Source organism: Nansenia antarctica, assembly GCF_963989245.1.
Source record: "Nansenia antarctica genome assembly, chromosome: 15".
Taxonomy (NCBI): domain Eukaryota; kingdom Metazoa; phylum Chordata; class Actinopteri; order Argentiniformes; family Microstomatidae; genus Nansenia; species Nansenia antarctica.
Genome location: NC_137685.1, coordinates 28593289 through 28614220, shown reverse-complemented (window position 1 = coordinate 28614220; position 20932 = coordinate 28593289). Strand labels below are relative to the sequence as shown.

General features: G+C 43.1%; 1 protein-coding gene across 1 annotated transcript; it reads left to right on the top strand.

Moving 5' to 3' along the window:
* Nucleotides 1-9363: 9363 nt before the first annotated feature.
* Nucleotides 9364-14717, top strand: ube2v1 (ubiquitin-conjugating enzyme E2 variant 1). Its single transcript, XM_080545575.1, has 4 exons — nucleotides 9364-9470; nucleotides 11438-11586; nucleotides 11829-11954; nucleotides 13179-14717. Exons 1-4 carry the CDS (start codon nucleotides 9449-9451, stop codon nucleotides 13323-13325), a joined length of 444 nt encoding a protein of 147 aa, XP_080401701.1. The 5' UTR covers nucleotides 9364-9448; the 3' UTR covers nucleotides 13326-14717.
* The last annotated feature ends 6215 nt before the right edge of the window (nucleotides 14718-20932 follow it).

Sequence of the window (20932 nt, the reverse complement as noted above, 5' to 3'; positions counted from 1 at the left end):
GTCAACTCTTTATTGCTTTATTTCATGTCCATTGCAATGGACGTCAGGTCCGAACAGTTGTGAAGTCACACAAGTAGACTTTTATTGATATTTGTCACTTAAAAAGAACTGGAAGACATTGAAGAGATGTAATTATTTTAACATCGACTAACACTCATGAAACATTGACCACAGTAACATGCTGTCATATGCTCATCTTCTCATTCTACTTTCGGTGAGCAGCCTTGAAACTGTTCCTGTGAGGTGAGCAGCCTTGAAACTGTTCCTGTGAGCAGCCTTGAAACTGTTCCTGTGAGGTGAGCAGCCTTGAAACTGTTCCTGTGAGCAGCCTTGAAACTGTTCCTGTGAGGTGAGCAGCCTTGAAACTGTTCCTGTGAGCAGCCTTGAAACTGTTCCTGTGAGCAGCCTTGAAACTGTTCCTGTGAGGTGAGCAGCCTTGAAACTGTTCCTGTGAGGTGAGCAGCCTTGAAACTGTTCCTGTGAGGTGAGCAGCCTTGAAACTGTTCCTGTGAGGCATGAAACACAGGTGACCATCATCAGATCCAAAACATGGAGATTCATTTCATATTTCATCTTCCTCATCATCCTCATATGCTACCTCACCCTGACCCCCTGCTGCTACAACCTCATCATCCTCATCTGCTACCTCACCCTGACCCCCTGCTGCTACAACCTCATCATCCTCATCTGCTACCTCACCCCCTGCTGCTACAACCTCATCATCCTCATCTGCTACCTCACCCTGACCCTCTGCTGCTACAACCTCATCATCCTCATCTGCTACCTCACCCTGACCCCCTGCTGCTACAACCTCATCATCCTCATCTGCTACCTCACCCCCTGTTGCTACAACCTCATCCTCTCCTTGCACCCATGGAATCTCATCACTATCCCTGAAATCAGTAGAAAAAATATCTGTCTGACTGCCTGCCTGTCTGCCTGCATGTCTCAGCTCCGGGAGTTGACGTCACGCAACCCGAAAATCCGAATAAGGGTCCTTAACGCCGCCATTTTGGCAGAGTAGAAGTGGTAGTAGAAAGCGGGAGAGCGTCTTGTCTTCCATTATTATTAATGAATTTTGAAGCTAATTTTCGCCGATTTCACTGCATAGTGGACATATTCTCTTGCCGGAGGATCTCTTGCAGTTAAGTAGCCCGGTTTGGTCTCAGATACGTTTGCAGAAGGCCGGCAAATAACGTTAGTATTAGCTAACGTCAGTCTTAGAAGCTTATGTTATCCAGTCTGTATACTGTATGCTGTACTCTTACAAATGCTTGTGAGTCTGTTGTACCCTTCCAGTGAACACCTAAACTGTCCCAACAGGTGTGACATGCTACTGAGGATGTTCAAAAGTGAAATAAAGCTGATGCTTGTGACATATTCCATGTTTTTTGCTGTCCCTTGATTGCATGTTTTTATAGGACACAAGTATGCCATGCTCTGAATGCAGAGAGCCTAATACTGTGTGGGGTGACAACTGTTAAAGCAATGTTAATGTAAGGCAAACTAGAAAGACAACATGTTATAAATTGCACAGTGCTGATTCAACTATAGGCATACTGTTTGCTTTACTTACTTATACTGTTTGCTAGGTGAAGCGATTCTAAGTAATATAACTCTGGGTGAGATTAGGCCACATGTAACGGGACGTAACGTTACCTAAGGTTAACTTAGCCTAGCAGACAGCTAGCAGCTAGCTTGCGTTTTCGTTTTCTAATGGCTTGAATAGTACGCCGGGGTTATAAGGGTCGGTGATGTTCAATCTATTTAGTTTAGCGATGTAGCGTTCTTTGTCTTGGTCGGTGAAGTGGGACATAAACTCTGATGGTCTGAAGTTGCCACTGGCACTCAAGTATATCCCGCTGCGGCCGCAGGTTTTCTGTTCTGCCAATATGGTGCCGTAAACAACGTTTCGTGAGTCGAGTCACGTGACGTCCGGAGCTCTATATATACTCGATTTCTAAAAATGATTTAAGTATGATACGACTGGACACTTCTGGGGTACTGACAGGGGTGAAAGTGGTTTGAGTTTCTTACAGGAACTATAGGCTACTACCCCAACCTTCATCGTTTCATATTGTTCTCCTCCTGCCCCCAGCTTCATGCATCCCTGAACACACACATCGTGGTGTTGGTGTCGAAATTAGAAACACTTTAGGGCTGCCATGTTTCACCAAAAGTTTGGAGTGAGAGTTTTTGGTGGTGGAGCGACCCAAAACTGTGCACGTTTTGGTAGCGGCGGCCCCTCTCTCCCACACAATTATTTGTGCTAGTTTCCTGCAATTTTAAACCAGCACAAGAAATGAAAATAATTGGAACATTTGATAAAACAAGAGAAATTCAGATAATATATCTTAAGTCTTAATAAACAAATACAGTAGCCTACAGAGTCTAAAACAAAATTGGGCCTCATCAAGTGAACTCAACCCCTTGGTCAGCAGCAGAAAGACCCTTGGTCATCATCTTATATACAGTGCATAGATGGCTATCATGTTATACAGTACATACCAGGGTTTTTCCTGGGTCAAAATCAAGCCTTGGAGGTTGATGTTGTGCACGCGCAGTGCGCCCAAATTTTCTTTGAGGGACCTCCAATTGTTGTATTTGTATTGTAAATTGTAATTATTATTATTAATAATAATAATAATAATAATACGATGCGATTTGAAAGTACCAGTAGGCTACCAGATACGTATGCACATATTTTGCTACCAGGGTTGCCAGATGGAATTGACAATTTCCAGCCCAACCAGTCTACAAACTGCCGAATCCACCCGTCCAGTGTGACCAAAAGTAGCCCAATCTGGCAACACGGCTTGCTTATGGAAGCATATAGTGGACTAAGTTCAAATGTTAATGCAATTTGAGATTGCATTTGCATGTTCCACTTTTGCATGCATTCTTTCAGACAATATTCAAATTCAAATGCAATTCTAATGAGCGGATGTGTTTCCTAGAACATATAAATGCAATTGCTAATCACATTATTGCATTACAATTTGAATATTGACTCAAATAACGCAGGCAAAAATGGCAAATGAATATGCTATTTTGGGATTGCATAGTCATTTTCACATTAGAATGAAAATTTGAATTTTGTCAGCTACAAAGCGGATGTGTTTACTAGAACATGTAAATGCAATTGCGTATCACATTATTGCATTACAATTTGAATATTGACTCAAATAACGCAGGCAAAAGTGGCAAATGAATATGCTATTTTGGGATTGCATAGTAATTTTTACATTAGAATGAACTTGTCAGTTTTGTCAGTTACAAAGCAGCGCATGACTTTGAAAATTAAATGTCAAATGGCTTTGCATTATCATTTTAATATTGACAGCGAATGTGCACATCAGGTACATGAAAATGAAAATGCGAATCATTAGAATTGCATTTGAATTTGAATATTGTCTGAAAGAATGCATGCAAAAGTGGAACATACAAATGCAATCTCAAATTGCATTAACATTTGAATTTGGTCCACTATATGCTTCCATACGGCGCGACTGTAATCCCGGTCGGACTGTCTCAGTGCCCAGTGCTGCCCACCCAACCACGTCGCGTCGCGTCGGGTCTACTGTAAAGCGGGTTAACATGTCCTTTTCAAAGGTATTAAAATAGACGCAACGAAACATAACGTCAGCCATGTGTTTCCTTGTTGGAAATTATGGATCGTGAATCGTGATTGCTTCTGCACTCTGCAGCAATCGGATTTTGATTGACAGGCAGCTGCATCTCTTCCCCCAACGGCGTTCCGGCACAGAAAGTCTTGCCGGAACGCCGCACCGGACCGTTCCGGCCCACTTTCACCTATGGGTACTGAATCCACAAAATGCATTGCGCGTCCAGGGTTGCCAGATGGGGCGGGTTACCGCCGAATGGGCTACTGGATTTAGAGCCTCGTCAAACTGTGTCATACAAACTCGTCATACAGCTGGGTACATTGTCCGAAAGTTTGCAATAAACATCGTTTTTTGCACAGATTTGAGTGTGCAGATGCTGTTTTTTTGTACTCTATTTGATACTCTTCAGCTGCAGCACCCCAGCTAAGTCTGATCACAGATGAGCCGTGGTATTTCCACTATATTGGGAATCTACATGGTGAAATGCATTCTTAGTCTACGTCGTCATGATTACAAAGATGCCACTTGAAATGCATGAAATCCAAGTTTATTTGTGTCTTACACACATGTTCGCCTAGTATTTGACTGCCTGTAGCCCAGTCACAAATGATCATAGTATTGTAGCTTCAGACGGACAAGTTGGTTGTTATTGTGCTTGCTGCTATTATTGTCAATAATGCTAATGTTAGCTAGCTAACTAAAGGACCTGGGGGCTGTTCCACAAACGTTAGTATATAGTATGTAGTATATCGGCGATAAAAATAAATGCTGCGATCAGCCAACTCAGGATTGGAATTCAAGCCTCAGGTGATTCCTCGAACGAGGATCAGGCTTGTGTCATGAGTGTTCACAGAACACCGGCTTAGAAATCCTTGATATGGGCGCGTGCACGCAGACATAAAGAGCCCCTAAGAGTCGAACTGTCGAAATGAAGATTGATCTTTATGAAGACGACAAATAAGATGTAAAATAGTGTAATACTGCCGCAATTAACAAGGCGAGGGAAATGGTTTGGCAAGAAATTGCTGACCGATTAAATGCGTAGGTCATACTAGCCCCAGTTATTGTTATATGTTCATATTTTAATTAATGAATATTTACTACTGTGGTGATATCAGCAGCAGGCTACAAACTGTCATATCGTCATGATGGCCTGGTATTGACCACTGCCATGGTATTTATTCGTCATTTTAAGACGGTGGTTCAAATCCCTCTTCAGACACACTTTTTATTGCATTTCGTTGTCTGAATCTAATCTAAAATCTCATCTAAAAAAGTATATAGGCTATAAAATGATGGTGCAGGCTAATTTACAAGAACTGACACGATTACAATGGTGTTTGAAGCCTTTCTGAGTAAATTATGTTCTTCTAACTGGACCCTGGATTTGGCATAGATTATTTTTTCTTATGATTATTGATGGATAGATGATTCACTTAGATATATATATATATTGTAAATCGATTTGCATGAAGGCTTCGGTTAAAAAAAAAGTTAAATCAAGTTTCGAACCCGCAGCCTTCGGAACTCTAGCTGGCTGCCTTAACCCCTGCACCAGCCACACTGCTGTAATGATGGCAATGCAAGTTGATAGACATACCTATTTTATTTTATTTTTTACACTTTTTAATTTATTTATCTATCACACTTTCAAAATATCACGTTATCTATCACACAATCAAACTATCTATCTATCGATCGATCACATTTTCAAAATATCAAATTATCTATCTATCACACAGTCAAACTATCTATCTATCTCGTGTGAAGTGGGAACTAATATTTCCTAAAAGACACTTGAGGAACTGTCGTTCGGGATGTAGTTTCCACCTGTGAGAAATTGTTTGACGCACGCATTACCTAAACCAGCCTGTAATGGCGCTTTTCCACTACTGACCCGAACCGGGCCGCATTTGCATCCGTGCCGTGCCGTGCCGTGCTTTCAGAAACGCTTCTCCATTATACTGAGCGACCCGGGACTATAGGTGGAGTTACGTGTCATAAGAGCACTTCACTGTAATAAGTGCCGCTATACAGCTCAACAGGGGAAATGCGATAAGAATTATGTCAAAATGAAGCACTATCATGCACAGATCAGCCTTAAAACATGTAACGTTAAGTGCCTATTACTTGCCGCTTTCAGTTCGTCACATCAACGGGGGAAATGCGAGATGAACTCTACGCGAGTTCCATAAATTCCTCAGTTGAACGGAAAGTCCTAAAGTGTTCCCCCTTTCCACTGGTAATAAGGAATTGGCAAGAATAGATCGATATAAATAGATCAACATTTGAAAACAGATGAAGAGAATGATTACAATATAGACATAAAAGTGTTATTACTGGAACTGTATTCTATTAGCGGGATAAAGCACTCTCTCTATTTCGGGCTAAACTGTGCAGTGTAGCCGGCGTCCTGGTTCCTCCAGCAACCGGACACTTCCATAAATAACAACAAATATGTAATATGTAAATATGTATAATACCACGTTCATTGATAAAATGACGCCAGGGATGGAAAGGGGTGATGGCAGTTTTAGAAGGGGGATGATGAAGCGCTGGAATATGGAACGGCACAGCACAGCACAACGGGGGGAAATACGAGAAGAATTATGTCAAAATGCAGCACCATCATGCACAGATCAGCCTTAAAACATGTAACGTTAGATATATAACGTTATACAGGGAGCGATGTATTTCTCTGGAAAGGCTGTGCTTCTCTCATTGTGTGTGCTCTGTGTGTTGTGTGTGCTTCTCTCATTGGAATGACGCGGGGCGCGGGGCTCAAGCACTGTCTTGCTGGTAGTCAATTATATTTATTTTTACAGCATATGGATGTTACGTGCCTGTTACTTGCCGCTTTCAGTTCGAGTAGATTTGTAGTTTAGATTTCGCAAACAGGGATAAAGGGAGCAGGACGCGAATCTGCATTTGGCTGAGTGAACGGCGAGTGAACGGCGAGTGAACGGCGAAAATGCCTGGACGGCACAGCTTGGGATTCCATTGAAGTTACAGGGAATGATGTGTGAAAGAGGTTTAAATGTTGAAATAACATTAATACAATGTTCATTGATAAAATGACATAAGGGATGAAAAGGGGAGATGGCAGTTTTAGAAGGGGGGTGATGAAGCGCGCTGGACTGAGGGACAGCATAGGCACAGCACATAGCCATAATAGCGATTTTTTTTGTTATGCTTGTTGTAAATAAAAGTTATATGATGCATTGAAATGACATTAAACTAAGATAATACGATGGTCAGCATAATTTTTTGAATCTTTATTAATAAGCTATTACAGAAACAGTAAGTGACATTTACCTAGAGCGAAATCTGTTGTGGTATTTAAAGATGGCGGTTAGAGAAGAAATCTATGAACATGGGATGACGATTTCCATTGACCAATCAACGGTGTGCAGCGTCACACGTCACACGCAGCCTGGCAAAAAAGTACCTTTCCCCAACTTTAGCTACCCATCCCGAACAAGAACTATTTTAGTTCTTGTTCGGCACGGGTACCAGAAATGGCACGGGTACTTTTGGCAGTGGAAAAAGGATAATAAACCGGGCCAGCCCAGGCTGACCCGGGCTGGCCCTGTAGTGGAAAAGCGCCATAAGTCTGCTCGGGACCAGAATTACTTGCATAGCAACCAAACAGCGAATTATTTGAGCCACATTGATGGAACCGACCGCAAGCCTCAATTAGCGCCCGGATCTGATTTAAACCTGGATCAGAGTTAATCGCCTTTCGTGGAATACCCTCCTACACAACCAACTCCAAGCTGGTAGCGTCCACAAAAACAAACCATGTCAGAACGATTATGCAAAGATAATGACTAAAAATAGAATAATTAGTCAAAGTCAAAGTCAGCTTTATTGTCAATCCAATATATGTACTAACATACAGAGGGCTGAAATTGCGTTTCCCTCTCATCCACGGTGCTTAGCAAACAAAAACAATAAATAACAATATGATACGACATAGTCGTAGTGCAATAGTGGTAATTGGCTCAGTATAATAGAGTAAAGTAGCTAAGTAAATAATTAAAATAATCAGTGTTTACTTGAGCTTATCTTTGAAATGTTCGCTGCAGAGACGTGTACTTTGATGGTTTGCCCTCCACAGGGACTGAGGCACGTCTAATAGCACAAATCCACAATCTTCTCCTCTCTGGGTTTTCTTTTTCTGATGGAATTCTGTAGAAGCCCAACCCAGGGTTGTCTCCTCGTCGGTTAGTGCACCCGATTGCACAGCAACTGTCCAGCATTTTGTCAAACAACTCATTAAAAACCTGATAAAATAGCTGGCAGGCAGTGGAAGAAAGATTTGTTTTGCCCGCCATGTGGGCGTTCCCATTATGCCGTGACGACACGTGCAAACTATGAATAGGCTCTATTATTTTTTATACGAGATGCACTGATTAGCATAAATGCGATGTTCTATGTAATACCTATCTGATTAGTTCTGATTATCTTACATTTAATTATTTTGGTAAACAAATCATATTTTTTACCTTCTTACAAAATAACGAATTAGTTATGTTAACTGTAACCAACTTGAGTAAGCTATTGTATACTAATGTATGCTTTTGTGTTTATTTCAGTTTCACACTTCTTTAATCCTGTTAATTTACAACAATCATCTGTTCCTTGGAGGATGTGATGCAAGGGAGAGTTTAACTGACTGAAAACCTAATATAGGACTTTTAATGTATGACATCATTTGAAAGTTTGCAATCTGTAGTTTCAGAATATGTCAAAGAAAAAAGAAAAAAAACTGAAAAAGGTAAGTGTAAACACTTACGACTCAACTCAGCGTCCACGACTCAACTCAGTTATTGCAAAGTGTGCCATATATGGGCATGGCATAAATTCATATAGGCTGCCTACATTATATAACATACGTTTTAAGAGTTGTTATTTCATCCTTGCACATTTAAACGATTTTCAGTAAGACAATAGTAAGAAAAGAAGGAATTCTGTTTGACGAGAATAAAAGCCGGCCCATAAATCAGAAACTGATAGAAGGATATGCCATTTCGCTGACGCTTTTATCAAATCTATCTATCTATCTATCTATCAACCTGCTGCTTGGCAATCTCACCCGGCTGTGCACTTATCTACCTACCTACCTACCTACCTTATTACCTCATTCTACTTGTTTTTTTATTATCACCTTACTTATTTTACTTCTATTATTGTTGATTTTGTATTCAGCTGCTATTGCTATTATTGCTGCTATTGTTGGTTGTTGATTTTGTATTCTGATTTATTCTAGTATTATTGATTCTGTATTTTGCTGCAATGTCAATGTCGAATAACTTGAACCCAAGAGTTTGTGTACCCGTACGGTACATTGATGTAATAAAAGCAATTTTCATTCTGATTCTCGCTACATCATTGATCCCATTGCTCTCCTATCACGGCTATTGAGTTGAGCATCAAACCGGTCTTCTTGTGCCTTAATTTGGCTATGACGTTCTTCTTCTTAAAGGGTTAATGTTTAAGATATTGATATTGCTGTGGTAACTGGTAACAATAATAACCTTATGTATAGGTTATCCATAACGATAGTTCTGATAGTTCCAATAAAACTAAGGTTATAATAATTGTATTTCAGATGAACTCAAGTCTACATACAGCGGTCCAAAACCTTGCCAGTTAATGAATAGCCCTAACCCTATGACGTATACGTATAGAATGACCTCACCCTATGACGTATAGAATGACCTCACCCTATGACGTATAGAATGAGGTGAATTGTGGAAGTGTGCACACCGACGCACGGGCACCAGAGAACGTGCGCGTCCCCGCAGACAGTGACAAAGATGGCGGCCGCCGCCGGATCAGGTAAACGAATTACACGTTCGCATATTATGCGATTCTCCATTTGATTTAGTTGGATTACAATGTACTTATCATAGCTACATGACATGTTACTAGCGACACGGTGTCCCAGAGAGAAGCCACCTGGCACCCGGAACAGTAGATAACGTCTGTCAGAACAGATGTGGGTGGGTAGCTAGCTAACTGCTAACTGCTAGCTGTCTTAGCTTGTTACGGGCTGAACTCGCTTTGAATAGATCTTAACATTCATTTAAACTTTGCCAGATGAAATAAAGCAGTGATAATAGGAACTGAACTAGGTGATGTGCAAAGTGGTGTCTCGTTTAGTGACGGCAGGTTCCTCTGGCCGTCAGCTGGTCGTGTAGGTGCATGCTAACCTGGCTAGCACAGCTAGCACCACCTAGCCTGGTCATCTGCAGCGTCACGTCTGCAGGGCTGAGCAGCTTAGCTTAGCATAAACAGCTAGCCTGGTTACTGAACCAACACAACAACATCACACTGCGAGGCTCACTGGGCAGACACTGGGAGGTGTTCATACTTGTAATATCATTGTGAGGAGCTAACTAACCTATGTTGACCTGTGTTGACTTGCAGACATTAATTGCAAGGCGTCGACGGATACACGCGACACGTTTGCCATTTTAGACCCCTGAGCTGTAAAACACCATGCTAACTATGCTAACTAGCTTCTATATGTAAAACACCATGCTAACTAGCTTCTATATAAAACACCATGCTAACTAGCTTCTATATAAAACACCATGCTAACTAGCTTCTATATAAAACACCATGCTAACTAACTTCTATATAAAACACCATGCCAACTAGCTTCTATATAAAACACCATGCTAACTAGCTTCTATATGTGTAAAACGCCATGCTAACTAGCTTCTATATAAAACACCATGCTAACTAGCTTCTATATAAAACACCATGCTAACTAGCTTCTATATAAAACACCATGCTAACTAGCTTCTATATGAAACACCATGCTAACTAGCTTCTATATAAAACACCATGCTAACTAGCTTCTATATAAAACACCATGCTAACTAGCTTCTATATAAAACACCATGCTAACTAGCTTCTATATAAAACACCATGCTAACTAGCTTCTATATAAAACACCATGCTAACTAGCTTCTTTATAAAACACCATGCTAACTAGCTTCTATATGTGTAAAACACCATGCTAACTAGCTTCTATATAAAACACCATGCTAACTAGCTTCTATATGAGCTGTAAAACACCATGCTAACTATGCTAACTAGCTTCTATATGAGCTGTAAAACACCATGCTAACTAGCTTCTATATGTAACACCATGCTAACTAGCTTCTATATGTAACACCATGCTAACTAGCTTCTATATAAAACACCATGCTGACTGGCTTCTATATAAAACACCATGCTAACTAGCTTCTATATAAAACACCATGCTAACTAGCTTCTATATACAACACCATGCTGACTAGCTTCTATATGCTCTCTGGCACCTTTTTAGCCAAAGTATTATTACATTGTATAGCATTACAGGGTATCAAGATTTTGGCTATTTGGTAGTTAGGCAGTGTTGGTTCACATATACGCATACCTGAAATTATATTTACAAAACATTGATTTAGAAATGGTTCAAAAGACTGCCATTTCACTTCACCTGCGGAGACGGCCAGCCCGTAATGCGTTTTAATCATCATCTAAACAATAGATACATGATGTACATGGCGTCAGTATTAAAATAAGTGTAGCGATTTTCCAATATCCTAGGAGCTTTGTTGAGAACATGAGTTTTCAATGTAGTTCTGTCAATTGATTTGAGTGCTGGGCGTTTTCGATTTGTCAAGCTTAACTGTCCGCATGTATTCAGTAGAGCAGTATGAGTCATTAAGCAAGACCCATTGTGTAGAGCACTGTGCCTTTTACATTGGAGACGTGTGTCACTGAAAACTGTCTGCTATGAACCTTTCAAGGCATCAAAGTTCCCCGTAACTTCCGGCTGCTGGAGGAGCTGGAGGAGGGCCAGAAAGGTGTTGGAGATGGGACCGTGAGCTGGGGGTTGGAGGATGATGACGACATGACACTGACTCGCTGGACAGGAATGATCCTCGGGCCTCCTAGGGTGAGAGGGCAAATGCCACATTTGCCACGCCCTACAATAATGTTCCAATTTGCTTTCTGTTAGTCCAATGATTAAACATCTCAGAGTGCTGAGTTGCATGTTTACCATCTATGCAGGCTTTATGTTACCATGACAGATGTCAAGAAGAAGAAGAATGTGGCGATGATGGCTCTGATGTTGATTCTGTGAGCCAATATTGTATTTCCTGCTCCTAACCCCTGCCACCATCTTGTTTTTTCCAGACAATCTATGAGAACAGGATATACAGTCTGAAAGTAGAATGTGGACCCAGATACCCAGACTCTCCCCCTTATGTCAGATTCTTGACCAAGATAAATCTGAATGGCGTGCACAACTCGAACGGTGCGGTAAGTAAGACGTCCTAGGTCATATCCAGTTGTTCTGGGTTAATAAAGCACCTTTGTTTTTGGAAGACAGTGGCTCTACACTACCCCCCTGACAATACTCTTCTTGCCGAAGTGTGCACTTGTTCACTCCCCTTCTTGAATTGAGAAGAATTGGATTCTAAGAAATGTCACATTGACCCAATCCCATTTTTAAAAATGTACCCCTACCCCTCGTTTTCGATTACCACTTGCTCTTCGGCTTGCTCCTCAGAGAGTTACAAGGGGTAGTGGTTGAAATCTTCCCTTGTGAAATGGGACAACCCTTTAAGACCCTGATACGTCATCAGTAGTATAGAAAAGCATGGACGCTCGCAATTCGTTCACAACTTAAGTTTCATGCCATCAATCGATCAAATAAAAAAAGAATAATGCTTCATTACCAGGCCAGTTCATGACAGAATAGCGGTGCTCTGTAGGCTAGTGCTCCCATCCGTGCTCTTATCCTGCCAGTCTGCACTGATATTAGAGGAGTGGTAACAAGTGCAACAACTTTGCGGCTGGACTTTAGTTAAATTTCGGGCATCATATGCCACTAAAGGGGGGGAAATGCGACATGGAAATATGTCAAAATGCGGAACTGTCAGGCACAAATCAGCCTTAAAACATTGTTGTAATGTTAGATAGATAGCTAGAGACATCGGCATACTAGCAAAAAAAGTGTTATGTTTGTTATAAAGAAAAGGCCTATAATACATTGAAATGACATTAAACTAATAATACAATGGCTATTATAATTTTGTAAATCTTTACTAACAAAGAGCATAATTACATTTGAGTTTTCCTTTTGTTGGTTGTGTGTTTGACACTATGTTGCCCAATGATTCGCAAGCCTTTGTGGGAGGTTTCAACACTCGATTTTAACCCCTGCTTTGGAATGTGCATCTGATAAAGCTCAGTTTGGAGGGCCCAGTAGCCCTACAGCTTTATCTGAACTAGAATCAGTACACCCTACCCCTACACATGAACGAGCAAAACGGAGGGGTTGGGACAAGGGGTGAATTGGGATTGGGCTATAATCTCCCTCTAGCCCAATCTTACACACAACCAAATCCAAAATGGAGAAAAGAACAAGAGTGTGCCCATTTTGGGAGAAGGGTAGAGTGTCAGATTTCAGCCAGTAGTCATGATCTGTCGAGGTGATGTAATAGCATTCAGTGTGTCCCTCTGCTCTGCCCTCCCCCCCAGGTGGACACGCGGGCGGTGGCAGCGCTGGCTAAGTGGCAGAACTCGTACAGTATCCGTGTGGTGCTGCAAGAGCTCAGGCGTCTCATGATGTGCAAAGAGAACATGAAGCTCCCCCAGCCACCAGAGGGCCAGATGTTCAGCAACTGAGCCCCCCTGCGCAACAATCCACCACTGTCCCCTCCATCCAAAACACACATACATACATACACACCCACCCACCCTCCCCTACCCCTAAATGATTACAAACACATACTGATGCTTCCTCCCCCAACACTCATGCGTACACACATCCTCACATATGTAAACACACACACACACACACACACATACAGCATTGTGCCCCTATTTTTTTTCCCAAGACTCTTGAAAACTCCATTCTCACATAACCCCTCTTTGCCAGGGCCCTGACACCTTCTGTCCTAAACCACGCCCACTTCCTCTCTCGGGAGCTTCTCTTTGGGCAGAGAGATGGATGCACCGGTGGACTCCACCTCCTCCCCCCACCTCTCACCGTGCAGACCAGACATTATAATATACAACATACTGTACATCTTACTAATTTTGTTTTTTATTATCTTTGTGTTCTACATCCAGATTGTAAAAATAACATAAATGATCTTATTGAGTGTACCTATATTATGTGTGTGCTGGATTCTTCAACCAAGTGTGGTGGCATTTCCTATGTACTGTAGGTGTAACTGGGGTGGGATTGGAGACAACTTGCTGCTCTGCAAAGGAAAAACAACACTTCTGTCGCCCCATTGAAATATGGATGTTATAGCATTCTGCTGTGGCCTTTAGCTGTGATTCTAGTTATTCTAGTTAAAGTGGTTCTGTTCCCTCAGTAAGACATGGTAGGTCAGGAGACGCGGTGTGGGATCGACAACAATGACTGCCAGTGTCTGTTTCCTGAAAGCTAATCAAGGGAAATGTACCCAAACATCGCTTAGCTGTAGCCGCCCGTGGCAAACCGACAAGAGGGAATTAAGTTGGTTCATGTTTATTTCCGACTGCATTGGTCTCAAACGAGTAACCAGTTTATCTATCCCGATTATGTGAATTATTTCTTGGGCCTTAGTGCATGTACGGTACATGGGGCTTAGATATTTGGGTAAAAAGGGCACTCAGTTCAACACCCTCTCACATTATAAAACGTGTCCTCTGTGCCATATGGTTCATTGCGCTTTGTGATAATTGAATAGAGCAAATATTCTGGGGGGTGGGGGGGGGAATAAAGATTCATCTTCTTGCTTCCTCTTGTAAGTACATGGTGTTCAAATTGGTCCTCGTCTGTGCTCAGCACCTTTTCAGGCTCACCATAGTACGGTGGCCTGTGTGGAGAATGATGACTTGTGTTCTGTTTTGTTTCTGTTTTATCTTAGGGCTGATCTGTGTATACTCATTGAGGTCATCTCATAATACAGTGAGCCCACTGAATGCAATGTATGGCTTTAGATGTTTATTTTATAACGGGGTGAATCTAGTTTGGGTGACGGTGACCTGTGCATGGTTTTATTTGAATTAAACGTCATTACTTTTGCATGGGTTTGTGTCCTCGTGATTCTGACTAATTGTTACAGGTCTTTCACACCTGCATCACAAGGCTAGTGGTGTCACATTAGCAAGTGTCAACCAAAAATATGTACAGTATAGGAATACTTAACAGCTATAATACATCGATGGACACCTGCAACGTGGTCTATTCACTCATGTTGAATGATTTGTAGATCTACACCACCAGCCCAAGCCCTAACCCTAACTTAAAGTAAGTTGTTCAAAGAATTGTTAAATTAGATTTCTTGTCAGCTGTGGCTTGTGCCTTTGACCACGTGATATACAGGTGCTGGTCATATAATTAGAATATCATCAAAAAGTTGATTTATTTCAGTAATTCCATTCAAAAAGTGAAACTTGTATAATGTATACATTCATTCCACACAGACTGATATATTTCAAGTGTTTATTGCTTTTAATTTTGATGATTATTACTGACAACTAATGAACACCCCAAATTCAGTATCTCAGAAAATTAGAATATTACTTAAGACCAATACAAAACAAGTTTTTTTTTTTAAATGTTGGCCAACTGAAAAGTATGAACATGGAAAGTATAAGCATGTACAGCACTCAATACTTAGTTGGGGCTCCTTATGCCTGAATTACTGCAGCAATGCGGCGTGGCATGGAGTCCATCAGTCTGTGGCACTGCTCAGGTGTTATGAGAGCCCAGGTTGCTCTGATAGTGGCCTTCAGCTCTTCTGCATTGTTGGGTCTGGCGCATCGCATCTTCCTCTTCACAATACCCCATAGATTTTCTATGGGGCTAAGGTCAGGCGAGTTTACTGGCCAATTAAGAACAGGGATACCATGGTCCTTAAACCAGGTAGCCTACTGGTATCTTTGGCACTGTGTGCAGGTGCCAAGTCCTGTTGGAAAATGAAATCTGCATCTCCATAAAGTTGGTCAGCAGCAGGAAGCATGAAGTGCTCTAAAACGTCCTGGTAGACGGCTGCGTTGACCCTGGACCTCAGAAAACACAGTGGACCAACACCAGCAGATGACATGGCACCCCAAACCATCACTGACGGTGGAAACTTTACACTGGACTTCAAGCAACGTGGATTCTGTGCCTCTCCTCTCTTCCTCCAGACTCTGGGACCTTGATTTCCAAAGGAAATGCAAAATGTACGTTCATCAGAGAACATAACTTTGGACCACTCAGCAGCAGTCCAGTCCTTTTTGTCTTTAGCGTAGGGGCGAGACACTTCTGACGCTGTCTCTTGTTCAAGAGTGGCTTGACACAAGGAATGCGACAGCTGAAACCCATGTCTTGCATACGTCGGTGTGTGGTGGTTCTTGAAGCACTGACTCCAGCTGTGAATCTTTGTGAATCTTTGTGAATCTCCCCCACATTTTTGAATCGGCTTTGTTTCACAATCCTCTCCAGGGTGCAGTTATCCCTATTGCTTGTACCCTGTTTTCTACCACATCTTTTCCTTCCCTTCGCCTCTCTATTAATTTGCTTGGACACAGAGCTCTGTGAACAGCCAGCCTCTTTAGCAATGACCTTTTGTGTCTTGCCCTCCTTGTGCAAGGTGTCAATGGTCGTATTCTGTTCCCACTGCGCGTAACCAGGGCGCAACTTCCACAGATAGCGAACACACACTGACACATAAATGAATCCTCAGACGCTGGAGTAAAGTTTAGTTCTTTACTCAACCCTCAGAAACATGAGTGGTCGTTTGGTTATTTTGTAAAACTATAAATAAACATAAGAGTACAATTACTGTAATGCTCAAAACTATACTGTTACACTTTCAACATCAACAGTATGTAGCCAACATATAATATCAATATAGCAATACAAATAGTTATACTTAAATAATATAAGCTATGTATTTATAAACATATACATTATACATTGTAGTTAAACAAGAAAAGAAAAGGCAACTTACAAGCAAAGCCTTTTCCAGGGCAAGAATGTAAACAAAGAGATTCTCCGGAGCTTTTTCTCTCAACTAGCTGTTGCACGAGCTATCACGTCTGAACAGTGTGCTCACGTCATGTGACTAATGTTCGTCATGTGACTAATCAAAACCGAAACTGAATAAAGGCAGTAACAAATGTAATGTCATAAAATGTCCACTAGATGTCTCTAAAATGAAAACCTAAGAAACCATGACACTCCCCGTCTGGTATGGAGGAAATACCACTATGAACTAACTCAGGGATACTCAGTCCTTTGGCGACATGAGAAGCACTGTCTCAGATATTGGTCTCAAGAACGTTTTAGCCGTCCCATGTTTGGTGATCTTCACTTCGATTCTTCTGATCTTCCCGTCCTTGTCAGGGAATGTCTGGCTGACTAGTCCTAAGGGCCAGTCGTTGCGCTTAGCTTGAGCATCTTTGAGAAGGACCAAATCCCCTACTTTAAGGTTCGGACGTTCCTCTTGCCACTTGCTGCGACTCTGTAGTGTCGTGAGGTATTCATGTCTCCATCGGCTCCAGAAAGTATTTGCAAGGTGCTGAACCTGTTTCCACTGCTGTCTGTGGAGGTCCATATCACTAAAATTTCCCGGAGGAGGAAGTGGAGTGCACATCTTCTGCGTAAGAAGCATAGCTGGTGTTAGAAGAAAAGGAGAGTCTGGATCCATTGAGATGGGGGTGAGAGGTCTGGCGTTGATTATGGCTGTAACCTCTGCCATCAGGGTGGAGAGAACTTCATGAGTCAGGCGAGAAGGGCAAGCCTTGAGCAGCATGGAGTCAAGTATGCGCCTTGATATCCCTATCATCCTTTCCCAGGAGCCTCCCATGTGGGATGAATGAGGTGGGTTGAAGACCCATGAGCAGCCCTCTTCTCCCAGGTACTTTCGAATGCTAGGCATGTTGGGGTCGGTCAGCAGAATGTTCAGCTCTCTGCATGCGCCTGTGAAATTTGTTCCACAATCTGATCTAATCTGTTTGGCAGGTCCTCTTAGACTAAAGAACCTGCGTAGCGCATTGATAAAGCATGATGTGTCCATTGACTCAATCAATTCGATGTGGACAGCGCGCGTACTTAGACATGTGAAAAGAACAGCCCATCTTTTACTGTTTGCCTGTCCTCCTCTTGTGCGTCTTGTGCTTACATGCCAGGGGCCGAAGACGTCCAGTCCCACGTAGGTGAATGGGGGTTCAGTACTCAGGCGATCAACAGGTAGGTCGGCCATTATCTGTTCCGCCACTCTGCCTCTGAGCTTCTTGCAGGTTACACAGTCGTGAAGGATGCCTTTGATCATTCGTCTTGCTCCCATGATCCAGTACCCTGCAGTGCGGACAGCGCCTTCGGTAAAGACTCGGCCTTGGTGCATCACCCTTTGGTGATGGTGTTCCACAAGTAGCTTTGCGATGTGTTTCCGTCCCGGAATAACAAGAGGGTGTTTTTCCTTGTAGGCGAGATCTGAATGTCTGAGCCGTCCCCCTATTCTCAGGAGGCCTTCTTCGTCGCAATAGGGATTGAGTTTCTTCAGAGGACTACTTCTTGAGATGTCCTTTCCACTTGCTATGCACACAAGTTCGTCCTTGTAAGCCTCTCCTTGCACGCATTTGATGATGATGAGTTCAGCTTTTGTCAGTTCTTCAGCTGTGCGAGGCTGCTTGCAGTGATGCCATGAACTGCAAGTTTGATCCTGATCTTTGCTGGTAGCCTTACAGGATTCCACGATGTGGATGAGTGAACTTGTTGCTCTCACAAGTCGCTTCCATGAGGAAAAACGCTCGAATCTGTGAGATCCAAGGTGTGTTCTGTCGTTGGGCAGGTTGGTGATGTGTGCCCGCACCTCTATGTCTGAGTCCAGGTTGATGAGGTCAAAGACTTCAGGTGATGATGGTTCCTCTACTTGTAGCAGAAACGTTGGTCCTCTAAGCCAGGTTGTCTCACCTAGCATAGCTGCAGGCACAGAACGTGTGCCAAGGTCAGCTGGGTGATGGCTTGTGGAGATGTAGTGCCACTGGGTTGGTTCAGAAGACCGCCGTATACGCTGCACTCTGTTGCTCACATATACATAGAACCTTCTTGTCTGGTTGCTGATGTATCCTAGGACAACTCGGCTATCTGTATAGAACTTTACAGCATCCAGAGCTATATCTAGCTCGCTTGTGACTAGCTCAGCGACTTCCACACCCAACACGGCAGCTCCCAACTCCAATCTTGGGATAGTGTGAGCCGACTGTGGAGTTAACTTAGCTTTTCCAAGGACAAATCCTACTTGACATTTTTGCTCAACATCAATTACTTGGAGATAGGCGACTGCTGCAATAGCCTTCACTGAAGCGTCTGAGAACACGTGTAGCTCCTTTCTTATGGCTGTTGAGATTGTAGAAGCAGAATAGGTTCTTGGGATCTCCAACTGCCTGAGGTCTTGAAGAGAGCTTCTCCAAGCGTTCCACTCATCTTCCCTTTCTGGAGGAAGAGGAGAGTCCCAGTCGGAGGCTTCGTTTGTGAGCTCTCGTAACAGGATCTTTCCCTGTATCGTAACTGGTGCAACGAATCCAAGTGGATCGAAGAGGCCGTTGACAGTAGCTAGAACACCCCTACGTGTGAAAGGCTTTGTGGATTCTGCTACTTGAAACGTGAAGACATCTTTCTTCAGATCCCAACTCACTCCAAGGCTCCGTTGAATAGGAGTGGGATCGACATCCAAGTTTAGGTCTTTGAGTCCCTTTGCTCGGTCCTCAGCAGAGAATGCTTCCATAACCTCCTGGCTGTTGGAAGCAACTTTGTGAAGTCGCAGGTTCGACACAGCAAGCATCTCCTGTGTCCGCTTCAGTAGGTCGATGGCTTCACGTGCTGTGGGCCTTGACAGGAGTCCGTCGTCAACGTAGAACTCTCTTTCGATGAACTGTTTGGCGTCAGACCCAAATTCTTCTTCACCATGAGCTGCAGCACGTCTGAGACCATAGATTGCCACCGCAGGAGAGGGACTGTTCCCGAATACGTGAACCTTCATGCGGTACTCACATATGTCGTTCCTAGGATCGTTGTCCTCGTACCACAGAAAGCGGAGAAAGTTCCTGTGGTCTTCTTTCACAACGAAGCTGTGAAACATTTGTTCTATGTCCACAGTGACAGCGATCGGTTCTCGTCTGAATCGCACCAGTACTCCTAAGAGGCTGTTATTTAAGTCCGGACCAGAAAGGAGAACATCGTTCAGTGACACACCTTTCCATTTTGCACTGGAATCGAAGACGACTCGAATCTGGCCTGGCTTCTGAGGGTGATAAACCCCGAAGATAGGTAAGTACCAACATTCTTGTCCGTTCTCCAATGTAGGAGCCAGCTCAGCATGATCACGGTCGAAGATGTTCTGCATGAACGCGATGAAGTGCCTCTTCATCTCGGGCCTTTTCTCCAGTGTGTTTTGAAGAGAGGTAAGTCGTGTGAGGGCCTGGCCTCGGCTGTGAGGGAGTTGCTGACGGGGTGTTCTGAATGGCAATGGTGCCACCCAGCTGTTGCAGTCATCCATATACATTTCTTTGTCCATGACCTTTAAGAACAGTCTGTCTTCAATAGAGAGTCCAATCTTGTTGTCATCCCCGGACGTGTTGAAGATGGTGCTCCCTAAGTTGCATTCCCGGATACTGTGGGTGCCTTGCGCTGGGGCAATTTGATGTGCTGGCTTCGGAACATATTGCTCCTTCACCTGGATCCTGTTCGGACATGGGCTGAAGAATGAAGGGCGTTGGTTCTCAAGCACATTGGTGCGGTAGCTTTGGATGTCTGAAGGCTTGTGGGCTGCCTCTAGGCAGACTTCTCCTATGATGACCCATCCCAGGTCGAGTCGTTGTGCGTAGGGGGCGTCATGTGGACCGTTCCGTTGCTCCCGCACTTTATGAACTCTAAGGATGTCTCGGCCTAGCAAGAGAAGGATCTGTGCTTTAGAATCCAAAGGTGGTATACCATATGCTATGGGCTTGAGGTGGGAATGATGCAACGCTGCTTCTGGCGTAGGTATCTCAGCTCTTTCGGTGGGAATGTTGTTACACTCTATTAGTGTAGGTAGTGTCACTGTTGTAGCTCCATCCACAGATTCCACCACAAAGCCTGTGGCTCTCCTTCCTGTCATCTGAGTTGTACCTGCACATGTACGAAGTGTGAATGCTGAATCTGACCCTTTGATGTGGAACATATCAAAGAATTCAGACCGTGCAAGCGACCTGTTGCTTTGGTCATCCAGCACAACATATGCTCTGGTTGCTCTCTCTGGGTGTGCTTC

Bases quoted from the DNA above. Each gene is read 5' to 3' on its own strand.
- ube2v1 (XM_080545575.1), top strand. From the start codon at position 9,449: ATGGCGGCCGCCGCCGGATCAG. The intron at 11,587-11,828 runs GTGAGAGGGCAA...TGTTTTTTCCAG, and splicing joins TGATCCTCGGGCCTCCTAGG to ACAATCTATGAGAACAGGAT. The intron at 11,955-13,178 runs GTAAGTAAGACG...CCTCCCCCCCAG, and splicing joins TGCACAACTCGAACGGTGCG to GTGGACACGCGGGCGGTGGC.